The following is a 14,264-nucleotide window of genomic DNA, read 5'->3' on the forward strand; positions in this document are numbered from 1 at the left end:
CCAGTGCATTAATGTCTGTATAAATAACCAAAGAGCAATAATTGTTTAAACAGTACTATGAAAAATTACTTCTTAATAAACCATTTTATCATTCCAAAGCACTTTAAAAAGTAACAGTACATATTGAAGAAATTCTAGGGCTTGGCAGTAGCTAAAATAATGAATTACTTCACTCTTTTGTGGTATAACCACAGCTTTTTAGTGACTTGAATAGTTACCGGGGAGTCCGGTGGCGGAGGAGCAATATGACATGGTTCAAGTGCCTGTTTATGCTCTGGAGAGCATTCTCTATTTCATTCTTCTGGTGGCCTCAGAAGACTTTAGGTTTAAAACATTCACCTATTTTATCCACATTTGAGACATATGAAATGGAAGCATTTCTTTTAAAAAACTGAAACAATAATGACAACTAATTTCTTTGAGGTGATGCTGGTGCTGGAACAATGACTGTAACTAATTACTTTTTTAATTTTTTAAGCCTTTGAAAAATTCTGCCTACTATTACCACATACAGAAGATGTATACCTACCTTAATAAGAGTAGGGTACTGTGGTGCATCCTTCTCTAAAGGTACTATTTCAAAGTTAGTAGGAATGAATTCATTCTTCATAGGGAGCTTGAATTTTCCATTAAGATCAGCATTTTGCCATTTCTGTATGAGAGGTGCAAGCAAAAATATTTTTGATATTATTTAATCAACATAATTTTTTTAAAATCACAATTATAGCTGTGCTATCTCAAAATTCATTACTAAAACTAAAATCGTCATCATTTAGTCGTTTAGTCGTGTCCAACTCTTCGTGACCCCATGGACCAGAGCCCGCCAGGCCCTCCTATCTTCCACTGCCTCCCGGAGTTGTGTCAAATTCATATTGGTTGCTTCGATGACACTGTCCAACCATCTCATCCTCTGTCGTCCCCTTCTCCTCTTGCCTTCACACTTTCCCAACATCAAGGTCTTTTCCAAGGAGTCTTCTCTTCTCATGAGATGGCCAAAGTACTGGAGCCTCAGCTTCAGGATCTGTCCTTCCAGTGAGCACTCAGGTTTGATTTCCTTTAGAATGGATAGGTTTGTTCTCCTTGCAGTCCAGGGGACTCTCAAGAGCCTCCTCCAGCACCACAGTTCAAAGGCATCAATTCTTTGGTGGTCAGCCACTACTAATGTATTAAATTATCTGGTATGAATAACGTTTTACAACCAACAAAGCAGCACTCAGATTTTTCTTTTCATGAAACCACAATTACAGGACATGTCATGTTATTTGAAGATTAGTTGAAAACATGCTGTAGTAACCAGCATGTTGAATTACTATGGGATACTCTATGTAGTGTCCATCACCATGTGAGCAACTGTTTTGTCAGTGTTGGTTTTATCTAAAGTTAAAACTCATCTAAATGTTCAAGATACTGTAATCTCAACATTACACAGTTCGAGAGAGCTTGGGCACTTCACACATGGAAGCAAGTTTGTACGTATAGGGAAACACATCCACAAGTAAGTGTCTAGCACATGATTTCACTTTTATACACTGCAATTGGGTTTGCAAAGGATCCTTTATTAAAACCTAAAATTCATGCAGACTCCAGACCACCCTGCTTCTACAGTACTTCCCATAACTGCTCATCAGTCAGATATTATATTTTTCAAATAAAGGCCCCCACAGACATTGCAGTGGCAGCACACCATGCAGAATGCAAAGCAAGATATCAATGTTAAAACATCATCCTAATTTTAAAGACAATATTCACAACATGGACAGAATTGCGGTGCAATATCTATTGCACAGCAGTGTAAAAGATCTAGACAGCTTTCCTATATAACTTTACCTGTGGCCATCTCACTTCACCTGTAAAAATACTTTGTGTTTCACAGCTAGGTCTGGCAGAATGAAGTTATTTGATAGGCATTTCAAACATTAATTTAATAAGCCAATTAACCAATAAGACTATTCATAGACCATTTTATTACAGTGGAATCTACAGTATTTTGGACACCAACACTTGTGAATAATTCCACTGATGCAAAGCACATACTGTATGCAAGCAACATTTGGCAATGACTGAACAATATATTTTAATAATTCATGTAATACAAGTTTCTGTGCTACTAAAATACAAAGTTAACTTTTGAAAAATATTTTCAAGAAATATTACAGATTTTCTAAACACACCTTAATCACTTCATCGGAAATTGCTTCTTGCTTGTATTGTGTTCCATACCATTGTTCTGTTCTATCAGTTTTCCCTTCAAAAGTTTTAGAGACTACTGCGACCCTAAAAGTTAAATCAAAGCACAATGAATAACCAAATGTTCTTCCTTGAAAAAAAGCTATAAAAATAATTTTGCTTGCTCACCAGTTTTTTTAAAGTGTATACCTATTGTTCTAGGCTTTAATACTGCCTTTTAATGATGTAAGATGCCTCTTTATTCATTGCTCTTAGCTTTAAACATTGTCTTTTAATGATATTAACCACCATTGTACATTCATTGTTTTCAACTATAAACATTGTCTTTCACTGTTGCAAGCCACCTTGGGTCCTTTTCAAGGAGAAAGGCAGGGTAAAAAAATATTTTAAATAAAATAAATAAACTCAAGGTGAAATGCCATACAGACCAACCAAAGAATCTGCACGCTTGCTTCTCTCAACACTGTATTTTTGAGATTATTATTTTTAATATAATGATACTGTTAGAAATTTAGTTACCATTGATTCAGCTATATTTACTTCCTAACCAGGAGGCTAAAAAATGTATGAAGGACTAAAAGCAAAGCTGAAAAAGAAGGTTGTAAATTCTCAAGGGAATGCTCACTCCTATTTTTTATTAGTTGGTATCAGAAGACTAGGTGTATTTTTCAAAATAACTGAAGCTGATCAAAGTACAAAAGGTCAAAATACTGTAATTAAGAGTGATGCTGTTGTAGAGACTGAACAGTAACTCTCAATGCAATGGCTATACTGCATAACGTTCAGTCACTGTCTAGTTCCTCACCAGTCTTCTCTGACAACACACTAATTCCATCAAAAGCTAAGTCTTCCACCTCAGACTAAGAGATGTATAGCAAAACCAGGAGTGACAAAGCAAAGTCATCAAAGGCATATTCAACTGTGCAAGAAGTATACTTAACGTTGCCTGCCTTGAAGACAACATGGGTCATTTCTCTCTCTCTTTGATCTTCTGGAAAGTGCTCCATGCGAGTTGTCACCTTGTCCCAGTAAAAGAGCTGGTATCTACCAAATTATGTCTGATGATCAGCAAAAGAATACAGAAAGGGCCGCAACAGCATAGGAACTTCTCCCTATGAAAGCTAAATGCCAAACTTTGTCAGACAGTGCAGTAGAAGATATTCTCTCTCCTTATAAAAACTGTAACTATGGATTTAGGAGCACGATGTTTAAGCAAAAGAATCACAGCCTTCTTTTTGGAAGGGATGGAGATAGGTATCAAGGATGGCATGATTCTAAAGATGAGAAAAGTTGAAGTAGTAGCTGATGACAACAGTACCAAGGATAAAATTAAGTACCAAAAATACCACAAATGTAGGTTGTGTGATAGTGGATGTGAACACTTGGGAAAACAAAAAAGATGAAATAGAAAACATAGGTGGCTTATGGAGTGGTAACACTAAAGTCCTTGATCAACATAAGGAATCACAGCAAGTTTTTAACTAAAAAATCCTCTTGCACTTTCAAAATATTGGGTGACTTTCAAATAGAAACCATCTGAGAAAAAAACGCAACAGCAGAAATTGCATTTTCAAGCAAATAAGACCTTACCTGAACATCACTATTTTGCTAGGTTGAATCAACAAACCTTGACAAAACTTACAAATCCTGGTGTTATGTTCTCCTCTATAGAAAAAACACATTTGTGTGCCCATCTATGAGAGGAATTTTCCCTCTACACTCAGAACAGAGCTTGAAAAATGCCCCAGGGGGCACAAGCCTCTAAAAAGAAAGGAGTAACAAAAAACTAAAAGGGAATTACGACACCCCCCAAATAATAAAAAGAACAACAAGAAGAAAAGGGAAACTCTATTAGAGATGGCTTCCACTATATGCTACCACTGTGGGAGATGATGTAGAATTCAGGAATAGTGTGTGCTATACATAAGAGGAATGGGCTACCACTCTAACTTTGATTCCATATAGGGCTCTGAACAGGCACAAACCCATACATGTGAGGCACAGAGATCACACACAAAAAAGTCTATCTTTGTTTCTTATACTAGAATAAGTGTAGAAAAAGTGTAATTTTGTGTAATATTCCCCAGATGGAGAAACACTGCACAGCACTATGATGTACTGTGTATATTCAGTTGTTCTCTTTCCCTCCAACACAAAAGCAGTATATATGTATCAAACAAAAGCACTCTTCCTTCACTAAATCAAGATGCTGCAAAGTGCTATGGCTGTTGTAGACTTCGAGCTTCTGTAAGACAAAAACACCTGTATACATGTACAGCAATACTATGCACAGACAACAGGGAAGGAGAAATGGGTGGCCAGGCAAGGGAATATCATCAAAACCTTCATTACCCATCTGGTGTAATAATTTGTTTTGTCACCCTCCACAGAGCTCTTTATTGTTTTGGATTAACATAGCTATCTTTGTTGAATGCCATAGAAAAAGGCTATCGATCCTTGAAAAGTATCACTGAAGACTGAGAATTGTTGGACACACCTGAAATATTTTTTACTGTTTCTGATTTTCCTTCTCACAAAGTTATCATCTTATATAATACATTCATACTACTCCTGAAGACACTTTCCAGCATTTCTGAATAGAAATTGAAAGAAAAAAAAAAAAAGGAGGGGGGGAGAGAGACTCAAGCCATTGAAGTTTTGATCCATGATGGAATAGCCGCCCAGAGTGGTAGAATATACCAGATGGGCGGAATATAAATAAATAAATAAATAAATAAATAAATAAATAAATAAATAAATAAATAAATAAAGAAAGAAAGAAAGAAAGAAAGAAAGAAAGAAAGAAAGAAAGAAAGAAAGAAAGAAAGAAAACAGAACATTTTTCTGCCTGCACCTTTCCAGCAGTAGGTAACTTTTAGCATATTTCAATGTTTGTTACTGATTACATCTTTAAAAGAAGTGTTTAGTAAGGAGCTCCTGTTGATTTTTCCAGAAGCTACAGAGATAATTTAAACATAAGAAAACAAGAGTAATTAGCATTTATATTGCCAATTATAAATGTGGGGAAACATTTATTGTCAACGTTGTTCAGTAGCTCAGAGCTAACTGGTAGCTATCTGGAAAAATAAAGGACAGTTGGGACTACAGAACATTTAGGATTTGAACCTTTAGTACAAACAAACCTTAAAACAACGAATAGAACTGAATCAGTGGCAGAAATAAGTAGTAGTTTTTCATTTTAATCTTATGCTCAGCTGCCAAATAATGTCTCAAGATGGAAGATTTTGAGCTACAAATGAAGCACCCGACACAGCCTTCTTTCATGTTATATATGAATACAAGGCACAATACAATCATATGAGTGATGCTTTATTTCCCTTTGAAATTAGTTTCCATGGTAACAATTCTGTCCCTGGTATTGAGAATCACTGCTTATCTAAGTGTTTTCTTGTGTGCACTCCCACAGAACCATGGCTTCAGAATTTTTTTTTTAAAAAAAACACCCAAAACAGAACGGTCAATTATGTACACAAAGGGTGGAAGTCTTCCATTATAACATGAATTATGGTGGCAAAATGACAGTGATATTTATCACGACATGAAGATTATTTTACTTTTACTCCATACATGAGTTCCCTAATAGATGACATTTTTGTTGTCAATGGACAACAGTGTTTTTCTCTCTATAATAAGCTAATCATAAAAATCACAACACCAAGAAAAGATTAAGTCACCACATTACTAAGGATAAGATTAAATGTAGCTGAAATGAGGGCCAAGACTGCCAACACCTTCTAGTTCTGGTTTTATGTAAAGACTGACTGGAAAGATTCTATAAAAGCTACAAACCATGATTGAACTCTGACAAATAATTTGCAAGAAGAAAGCATTCAGCATTCCTACACTTGCTCCAATGTAAGTATAGGGTTCAATTCAGAAGATTCCTAGCTTGTATTCTGGGAGCATTGTGAATGGTGCAGCAAGGCAAACTCCTTGTTGTGTTTTCAAACACAGCTTTCATCTTGTTCTCCAGGTTAACACCAATCAATTTGCTCAGAATACCAAAGCTGCAAATTATAAAACCAAGATCAGAAACCACACTTCAAATCACGTTTTCTGAATTGGAAGTAAAGCATCCAGAAGAGTCAGTAACGATGATATGAAACTAGGATAAAGTACAATAAAACTGAATGATAACTAGAAAAAAAGAGGCTCTTTGTTGTCTGAATGTTATAGAAGTCACATATATAATGAAATTATCAGTATTATCCTCTTCTTTATCTATAGCCACACTACAGAGTATCTGTATATAGATACTAAGATAGATTCTAAGTACTTTTTTTCTTCCTTGCACAAAATAAGAAAACCTAAGCAGTTATGGCAAACAGTTTTTGTTTGTCTTTTATTGTTTTGGATGTAATACAGTTTTTATCCACCAATTCACCAAGCATCACTATATTTTCATCTTAATCATTGAAATATATCAAGATAGCTTACCGGACATTTTCAGGTCTCAATTTATCTAACACCATTTCTATTAAATCAGGTCTAAATTCTTCAAGCAAATATTCAGCAGCAAGAACTTCTTCTATAGGATAGTACTAGAACAAAGGAAATGTTAACCCTTCAGTCCAAATAAACAAACATAATTAAATCCACTCTGCATTATATTCAAAAGATGAAAAGGGTGTCAATTTGGAATGCTATCAGCAATTCAGAACAGAGGGCATGACTCTATGAATACTGACATCAATGTCAAAGATAAATATGTAGTAAATGCTGACCCCTGGAGGACATTTTTGCAGTGAACAGAAGGAACAGAGGAAGCATTTTATACTCCAGATATACTGATGGAGCAATATCTCAAGAAACCAGGAATTGTAGCAGGAGTCTTAAAAGAGGAAAGGAGTTCAGTACTTCTTGAAAGGGAACAGAGCTCATTACTGAGCATATGGCCTCACAGCTAATTTGCACACTAATAGGTTTTTTTGCTATACCTGTCTGGGACCGGAGTAATCAAAGTCACCATACAACATTTCCTATGGCTAGGAAAGTTGTATCCCTCCAAATTTGCTAAATTCCCATCAACCTCTGTCAATGTGCCCAGCGCTGTGGGATGACGGGAGCAGAGAGTTAATTTACAGACAGAGGGCCACCTTCTGATCTAAAACAAAATCTCAGAAAATACTGTAAAATCTATTCTGAAGAGAAAGATGAAAATATTTTTAAGAACTGTGCCCCCCTTGGCAAAGGGAAATTGATTACTTAACACCCATTCTCCCTGGAGGAACAGCGGAGAAATGAACTCCGAATCTCTGACTTTGCAGCCAAATACCTAAATCACTGAACTATCCAGCCAACTTGTCAATATAGTACTAGATATTTTCTGAACTGGACTACTCATATCAGCAGAACACAGAGGCTGACCTGCCCACTTCAAATGCAGAATGATAGATTTCTTTACAAGTACTGTATAACTCTTGCCCAACTCTTTTTGTTAAGAAATATTTTAACATATTTTAACATATTTTAACAACTAAAAACACTGATGTATAGGCAGGCCTTCCCAACAGAAAATTCCTGACGATCTTTCTTTTCCTATATCTCTCTTCGATTTCTATCTTAGTTTTGGTGCAATGTTCTTAAAATTATATTGTTCTTTTTTATTGTAAGCCGCCTAGAGTGGGCTAATACGTCCAGATAGGCGGGATAGAAATAAAATAAATAAATAAATAAATAAATAAATAAATACATAAATACATAAATAAATAACATTATTCTCTAGCTAGTACCACATTTTAAATCTATTAACGTAAGGACAGTAGGACTGCAATATCCATGGGGGATTGATTCCAAGCCACCCTACCTGCAGATGCTATAAATAGCATCGTCTCCGGTTCTCTCTAGTGGCCAGTTCTGGTAATAAATCTTGGAAATGGTTTCTGGATTTTTAATTTAATATTATCAGGCAGTGGATAACTGAAATCTGCGGGTACTGATCCTTCAGATACAGCAGCCCTGCTATACATAAAAATAAAAATGTGCAACTTACATGCAGCATCCCTCCGAGTTTGGATGTATAACCTCGGGGTCTTTCCTTATCTTTAAATCTGAATGCTACAGCATTTAAGTCCTAAAGCATCAAAGAAATTAAAGTTACAGCACTCTCCTGTTTGCTGCACAGATATGTCAGACTAGTATTATTAGAAAAAGGCACTTTAGATCAGTGTTTCTTAACCTTTTTGAAAGAAACGCCCCCTTGAGCCATTGAGGAAGTTATCATCACCCCCCTCCCCGCGGTGATGATATCTTTTATTTGTTTGTTTGTTTGTTTGTTTGTTTATGACACTTAAATCCAATGACCCCTGAAAACAAAATTCAATTCCAAGAAAATGAAATGCCCCAAAAAAGTAACATTTAATGATTTAGTTGCAAGCGAATTTTAAGACGCAAAAAGAAATATAAAAAGGGCATAAAAACAAACCACAATGCAGGAACTAAAAATTTCAAGACGAAAACTCTGAAACTAAATTAAGATTGGAGGAAAATATATATTCATGCACACTGTAAAAAGGCTGCAGCCATCTTAACAGGTTTGGCTTGCTCCAGCGCCCCCTACCGCCCCCCTTCTGCTCCAGCGCCCTCACGCCGCCCCTTTTCGTTCTACCGCCCCCCTGAAAAATGAAATCGCCCCCTGGGGGGCATTATCGCCCACATTAAGAACCACTGCTTTAGATGATACATTTAGTTTCAACTTTGAAGCTACACACTAACTCAATAAACATGATGCAGTTTAATTAATTAATGCTACCAAAATAAGAAAATAGCTGAAAAACTATGTAAGTAATTACAAAGTATTTATGAAGAAGAATGAGCAAACCAGTAAAAAGTAATGTTACTACTGTAATCTTAAAATTGATATAACCAAACATGCCAGGTGAACACAGGGCAGGAACTGCAAGCTACAAACCTTGCAAAGTAAAATGAACAGATAAGGGCAACTCTCAGACAGACAGACACGTTTCTATGACCATGTTCTAAATTAAATAAACATTTTATTACATAAACTCATATAATCAAATTCATATAAACTGTTCCTTATTAAAGTCAACTTAAGGCCTGAGAACCATACGTGGCCTTTAGAAGTTAAATGTGCCCTTCATTTCCAGCACCACTTTGGGTATCTATTCAAGTGCCAAACTTACACAACAATACGCTAGATAGTCTTTAAAGTGCCACAAAATTCTTTATTGTTCTGGCTGAAGTAGACTAACATGGCTAACACTCAGGAAATATTTTTGTAGATATGACATACCTTACATTCTTGAAAAACCCACTCCTGAGGTCCTTCTGTACGTAGTTTTTGAATATACTGAAACATGTGTAAAATAATATCTTCCACATGTACTTAAAAAAGAAAGAAAGATTGCATGCATAAGCAGTTTCTGAAGGGAACACAATCTTAACACCTTAAGGCCAAAATAGAAACTGTACAGAAGATCTGGGATCAGAATTTCCTTTCCAGAATTAAAAAACTTAAAATTAATGAGCAGGACTGTACAGCTGCTTTCAAGCTCAGGGGACTAGTTCTCTGAGAAAGGGTGTTTTTTCTTTATTTTCCATTCCCTTTCCTAACACAAATATCCCTTTTGCATCTGTTCTTATCTCCAAGAGTAGAAAATGCATCTTCAGTCTCACATCTACTTTGGCCTTTAGAGTTCCAATTAGCAGTTCTTTATATTACTTTAGTACAAGGAATAAAAGTTTCAACAGAAACTTGAAAGAATTAAGATTTTAAAGAAGTATTATACAATACTTCCAACACATTCATATGCAAATGTAGAACACAGACAGGAAAAAACAGTAAGAAGAACACAAGTCAATACTGTGATATACATAGTGGACTCTGTTTTTCAGAGTGAAGCACTACTGATCATGAAGAGGTATCATGCAACCAGTTTCTTAATATTTTAAGCAGAATTAAATGTGCCAGGAACATAGAGGTATGAGTGCTAGGAATATTTAGAAGCAGAAGTATAATTTTTACATTTATACAGTTAAGATAGTCTGTGTGGCTTTCATCCATGAAAGGAAGAAATAACAATTGCATAGTCAAAGCATTTTGTAATTCTGAAATTATATATGATGGGACAACATGCCTGATTATTAATTTGTCTCCCACAAGCTATTTCAGTAAGGATCTTCTAGAAATTATTTCTCATTGTTTGATATATAAAAAGCCTTGATAAAGTAACTCATTTGAATGAAGTTTGCTTTAAACACTAAAACAAAAGAATGCAAAAATGTATTTACTTACAAAGTCCTTCTTCAGTAAGGTCAACGTTAATGATGAAAAACATGAAGCCTCTAGCACCTTCTTTTTGGCCTCCAACCAGTGTATTTACCCAGCCTACAAAATGAAATATACTCAATAATTCACGACAGTTGATTTTTGTCTTCTAAATTAATTGCTGGTGTGTGCACAAAAACGTGACAAATATGTGTGTGTTGGTCAATATTTGTCACTTAAGATTATAGAGAAACAGATGAAATGGATGTAATGAGATCACAAACATACAACAATTAAATGTGTCAGTATGAGAAACAACAGCATAGACTACAAGGGAGATTTGAAAGCAAGCATTTGGTCTTCCAGATGTTTTGTGGCTTAACTACATGACCATGGTTAAAGATTCCAGGAACTGAAGTCTAAAACATCTGGAGGATCAAAGATTAAGAACCACTGTTCTACAGATGTACTGTTTCAATTCAGATTATTTTCTTTTTTGCAAACAGCTTCCTCCTCCCTTTCTTTTGTTCTTGTTTCTATGCTACTGTGCTAGTTCATGCTTTTTCCTCATTCCATAATCTGCTGATAGTTCTTGCTTTAAGGAGCTTTAAGAAGTGTTAAAAGATGGGATAACTTACAATGGAATAAAATGAAATATCTTTATAGTACTTTAGCCCTTAACATTATATTAATTTAGAGGCATTAATCAACTTTAGCAAGGGGATTGTTTTTAATGAAACACATTAAAAGCCAGTTCACTTCTTGATTACCTGTGATGGAAAACAGACATATTCAGTGTGCTACAGACTGAAAACTAATTATAAATTATATAATTTATCAGTAGTCAAGAAAAAGGACCTCTAAATATGTTCTGACTGTATCCCCCTTCAAATGTTTATGCTAAAGGAGTTAAATCTTACAATTATTTGGCTGGATTTTTGTTTCTTTCTTTTTACTCCCTTATTATTACCCCAGCTCTATATACTACCTCACTAATATACTAGCTCCAAACTACCTGTGGTTCAAGTCTCTTATTTCAGAAATATGATAAACCAACAGTACAAAATTTATAGCCCAATATCTTCTCTGCAAACAAGCTCTCCTTTTTCATATTAAAAGTTCACATTATTAACTACAGTCGTGCCTCGCTTAATGATTGTCTCGCTTAACGAGGAAATCGCTGTACGATTAGGTTTTTGCGATTGCTTTTGTGATCGCAAAACGATGGTTTAAATGGTTTTTTTCGTTTAATGATGATTGGTTCCCTGCTTCGGGAACCGATTTTCGCTTTACGACAATCAGCAAACAGCTGATGGTCGGGGTTCAAAATGGCCGCCGGCTGAAGAAAATGCCCCCCGCTGTTTTCTAGGATGGATTCCTTACTTTACAGGCACCGAAAATTGCCGCTGTATGGAGGATCTTCGCTGGACGAGCAGGTATTCAGCCCATTGGAACGCATTGAACGGTTTTCAATGCGTTTCAATGGTTTTTTTAATCTGTATTAAATGTAACTGTGACAATAAGATGACAACTTCTGCAATTTTCCAATGCGCTCCCCTTTCTTGATATAACAGTTAAAGAAAACTGCATCAAGTTCAGTGGACGAATACTGTCACATGAATCCTTGGAAAAAATCATAGCAGTATTCCTCTTTGCATCCTAATTCCAATAAAAAGGACCATAGAAATATTCCTTCTGCTTTTTCATATAAGAAATGCTGATCCACTGATTAAAGAAAAGGTAACCTAGGATTCCAGTACTATAACAAGACATTTTCAAGAGTGTTATATTGAAATACAGTATAGGTATTCATTTCATTGTACATGTTATTTTATTTATAGTCTTTTAAACTAAGTTTCAATCCAAAAGTATTCCAGGGTGCTATACTAAGACAAAAATAAATGAATCATATCGACATAAATAAAACAGTATTCCACAACAATTCAAATAAGTCAACATTTTTAAAACTGCAAAGCAAGAAGTGGCAACACGACTACTTAAAACTCCTTGACGCCTTGATCTAGCTGTACTTCTTTTTAAAGGCATTCCAAGTTGTTGAGCCACATCATAAAAGACTCTGCAACTAACATAACATCCTTCAGCAAAGTATCTGGAGAAGAGCTTCTATCACCTTGGGGCTCACAGTAGGCAACATCATGTTGTAGGGTTCAATCATCTCACGAACAAATTGAAGAACAGAAGGCTGAAGTAATTTTTTTCAGATCTATTGTCCACAGTTCCAGAGTGAAATACTATGAGCCATCTTTTACTTATTTCCCTTACCAAAGGAAACACTCCTTCCATCTTTTAAGGGACTAGCCTCTAGAAACACTTGATCCAAAACATCATAATATGCCTAATGATTCAATGTCAACTCTCTACAAGTCTTACCTTTAGCCTTCAGTTCTGATAAAAGACTTCCTGGACCTTCATGTCCAATAAGATGACCAAGATAATGACCAGGGTTTGATTTATAGTACTTCTGAAGGTCTGGTATTGGAAATGTGACATAAAGATTTCTAATATCTTTAATGGGCACCACTTGGTAAAGTTGCTGTGAAATAAAAATGAGTATGTCTGATTTAAACGTAATCCAACAGTTTGCCTGAAGTGTTTAGGGGATTATTTTAACACCCACATATACTACCGTGTTTCCCCGAAAATAAGACAGGGTCTTATATTAATTTTTGCTCCAAAAATGCTTTAGAGCTTATTTTCAGGGGATGTTTTATTTATTTTTTCCATGTACAACAGTCTATATTTATTCAAATATAGTCATGTAATTGTCTTCTGGTTGCTGCACAAGGGTGGAAGGTGGGGTTTCACTTAACTGGGGCTTATTTTGGGGGTTGGGCTTACATTTCAAGCATCTTGAGAAATCATATGAGGGCTTATTTTCAGGTTAGGTCCTATTTTGGGGGAAACAAGGTGAACACAATTCAATACTACCTATTATTTATTTCATGCAGAGACTATAACATAGTATCAATATTGCTTACAAGCAGGGATGGGGACTTGTGAATTGCAGTTGAGTCTGACTTAAGTAGCACCAGCAACTTGACTTAGAATTGACTGTTTTTTTTAAAAAAAATATTTGGACTTGACTCACAACTTGGACCCACTTTTTTAGAGACACATTTTAAAATCCCTATTATTTAATGGTGACCTGCAAGGATTCGAAAATGCAAACCCAATTCTTTTTTAAAAAGAGGAGGACGTAGCAACAGGGAGTGAAGTCTTCACTTACCTTCAAAGAGGCAGCCTTGATGGTTTCCTCTCGTGAGCGTGAAGGGCCCACCTTTCTCCTCCTCCTCTTCTTTAGGCCACTTGGAGTAAGGAGGAGGAGAAGGAAAAGATGATGGCGCTCCTGCTGAGGACGCAGCAGCCTCAGAGGCAAGGGGGCACATCCTCAGAGATAGCAGGCCCAGTTTCTCTTTCAGGAGCTGGCTGCTGCCTCCACCCTCTACACTGATCTGTCAGCTGGGTGTTGGCTGTGTGGATGGAGGCAGCAGCTGACTCTTTGAAGGGATGTCCAACCTGCTGCCTCTGAGGATGTTGGCTGTGGCAGGAGCAAGTAGAGGTACCCAGCAGCAGGGGGGCATCAGTGGCACCAGTGGGTGCAGTGGCAGTGAGAGGCACGGCAGAAAGGCTTGAGACTTGATGGAAGACTTGCCAACATCCCTGCTTATGAGCATTTCCTATGAAAACAATTACTACACTTTCAGGAACTGACTGATTCTGCATGCGTAGAACAACTCTGACCCATGTAGTACTTCATTGTCTGGATGCAAAGTAAATTTCTAAATGAAAGTGTTATACAGTTTCA

The 14,264-nt window shown here is 36.2% G+C and overlaps 1 protein-coding gene across 6 annotated transcripts in view; it reads right to left on the reverse strand.

Moving 5' to 3' along the window:
- IDE (insulin degrading enzyme) overlaps window positions 1-14,264 on the reverse strand; it is a 98,754-nt gene that overhangs the window by 34,157 nt on the left and 50,333 nt on the right. For all 6 annotated transcript variants that reach the window (XM_078391315.1, XM_020782916.3, XM_020782913.3 and 3 more), the window contains exons 7-13: window positions 12,830-12,992; window positions 10,466-10,558; window positions 9,464-9,555; window positions 8,201-8,281; window positions 6,646-6,749; window positions 2,172-2,274; window positions 530-652 (exon numbers count right to left, since the gene is read on the reverse strand). In XM_078391315.1, the coding sequence (XP_078247441.1) occupies window positions 530-652; window positions 2,172-2,274; window positions 6,646-6,749; window positions 8,201-8,281; window positions 9,464-9,555; window positions 10,466-10,558; window positions 12,830-12,992 (759 nt within the window). The remainder of the gene's footprint in view (window positions 1-529; window positions 653-2,171; window positions 2,275-6,645; window positions 6,750-8,200; window positions 8,282-9,463; window positions 9,556-10,465; window positions 10,559-12,829; window positions 12,993-14,264) is intronic.

This window comes from Pogona vitticeps, chromosome 3, assembly GCF_051106095.1.
Source record: "Pogona vitticeps strain Pit_001003342236 chromosome 3, PviZW2.1, whole genome shotgun sequence".
NCBI classification, from domain to species: domain Eukaryota; kingdom Metazoa; phylum Chordata; class Lepidosauria; order Squamata; family Agamidae; genus Pogona; species Pogona vitticeps.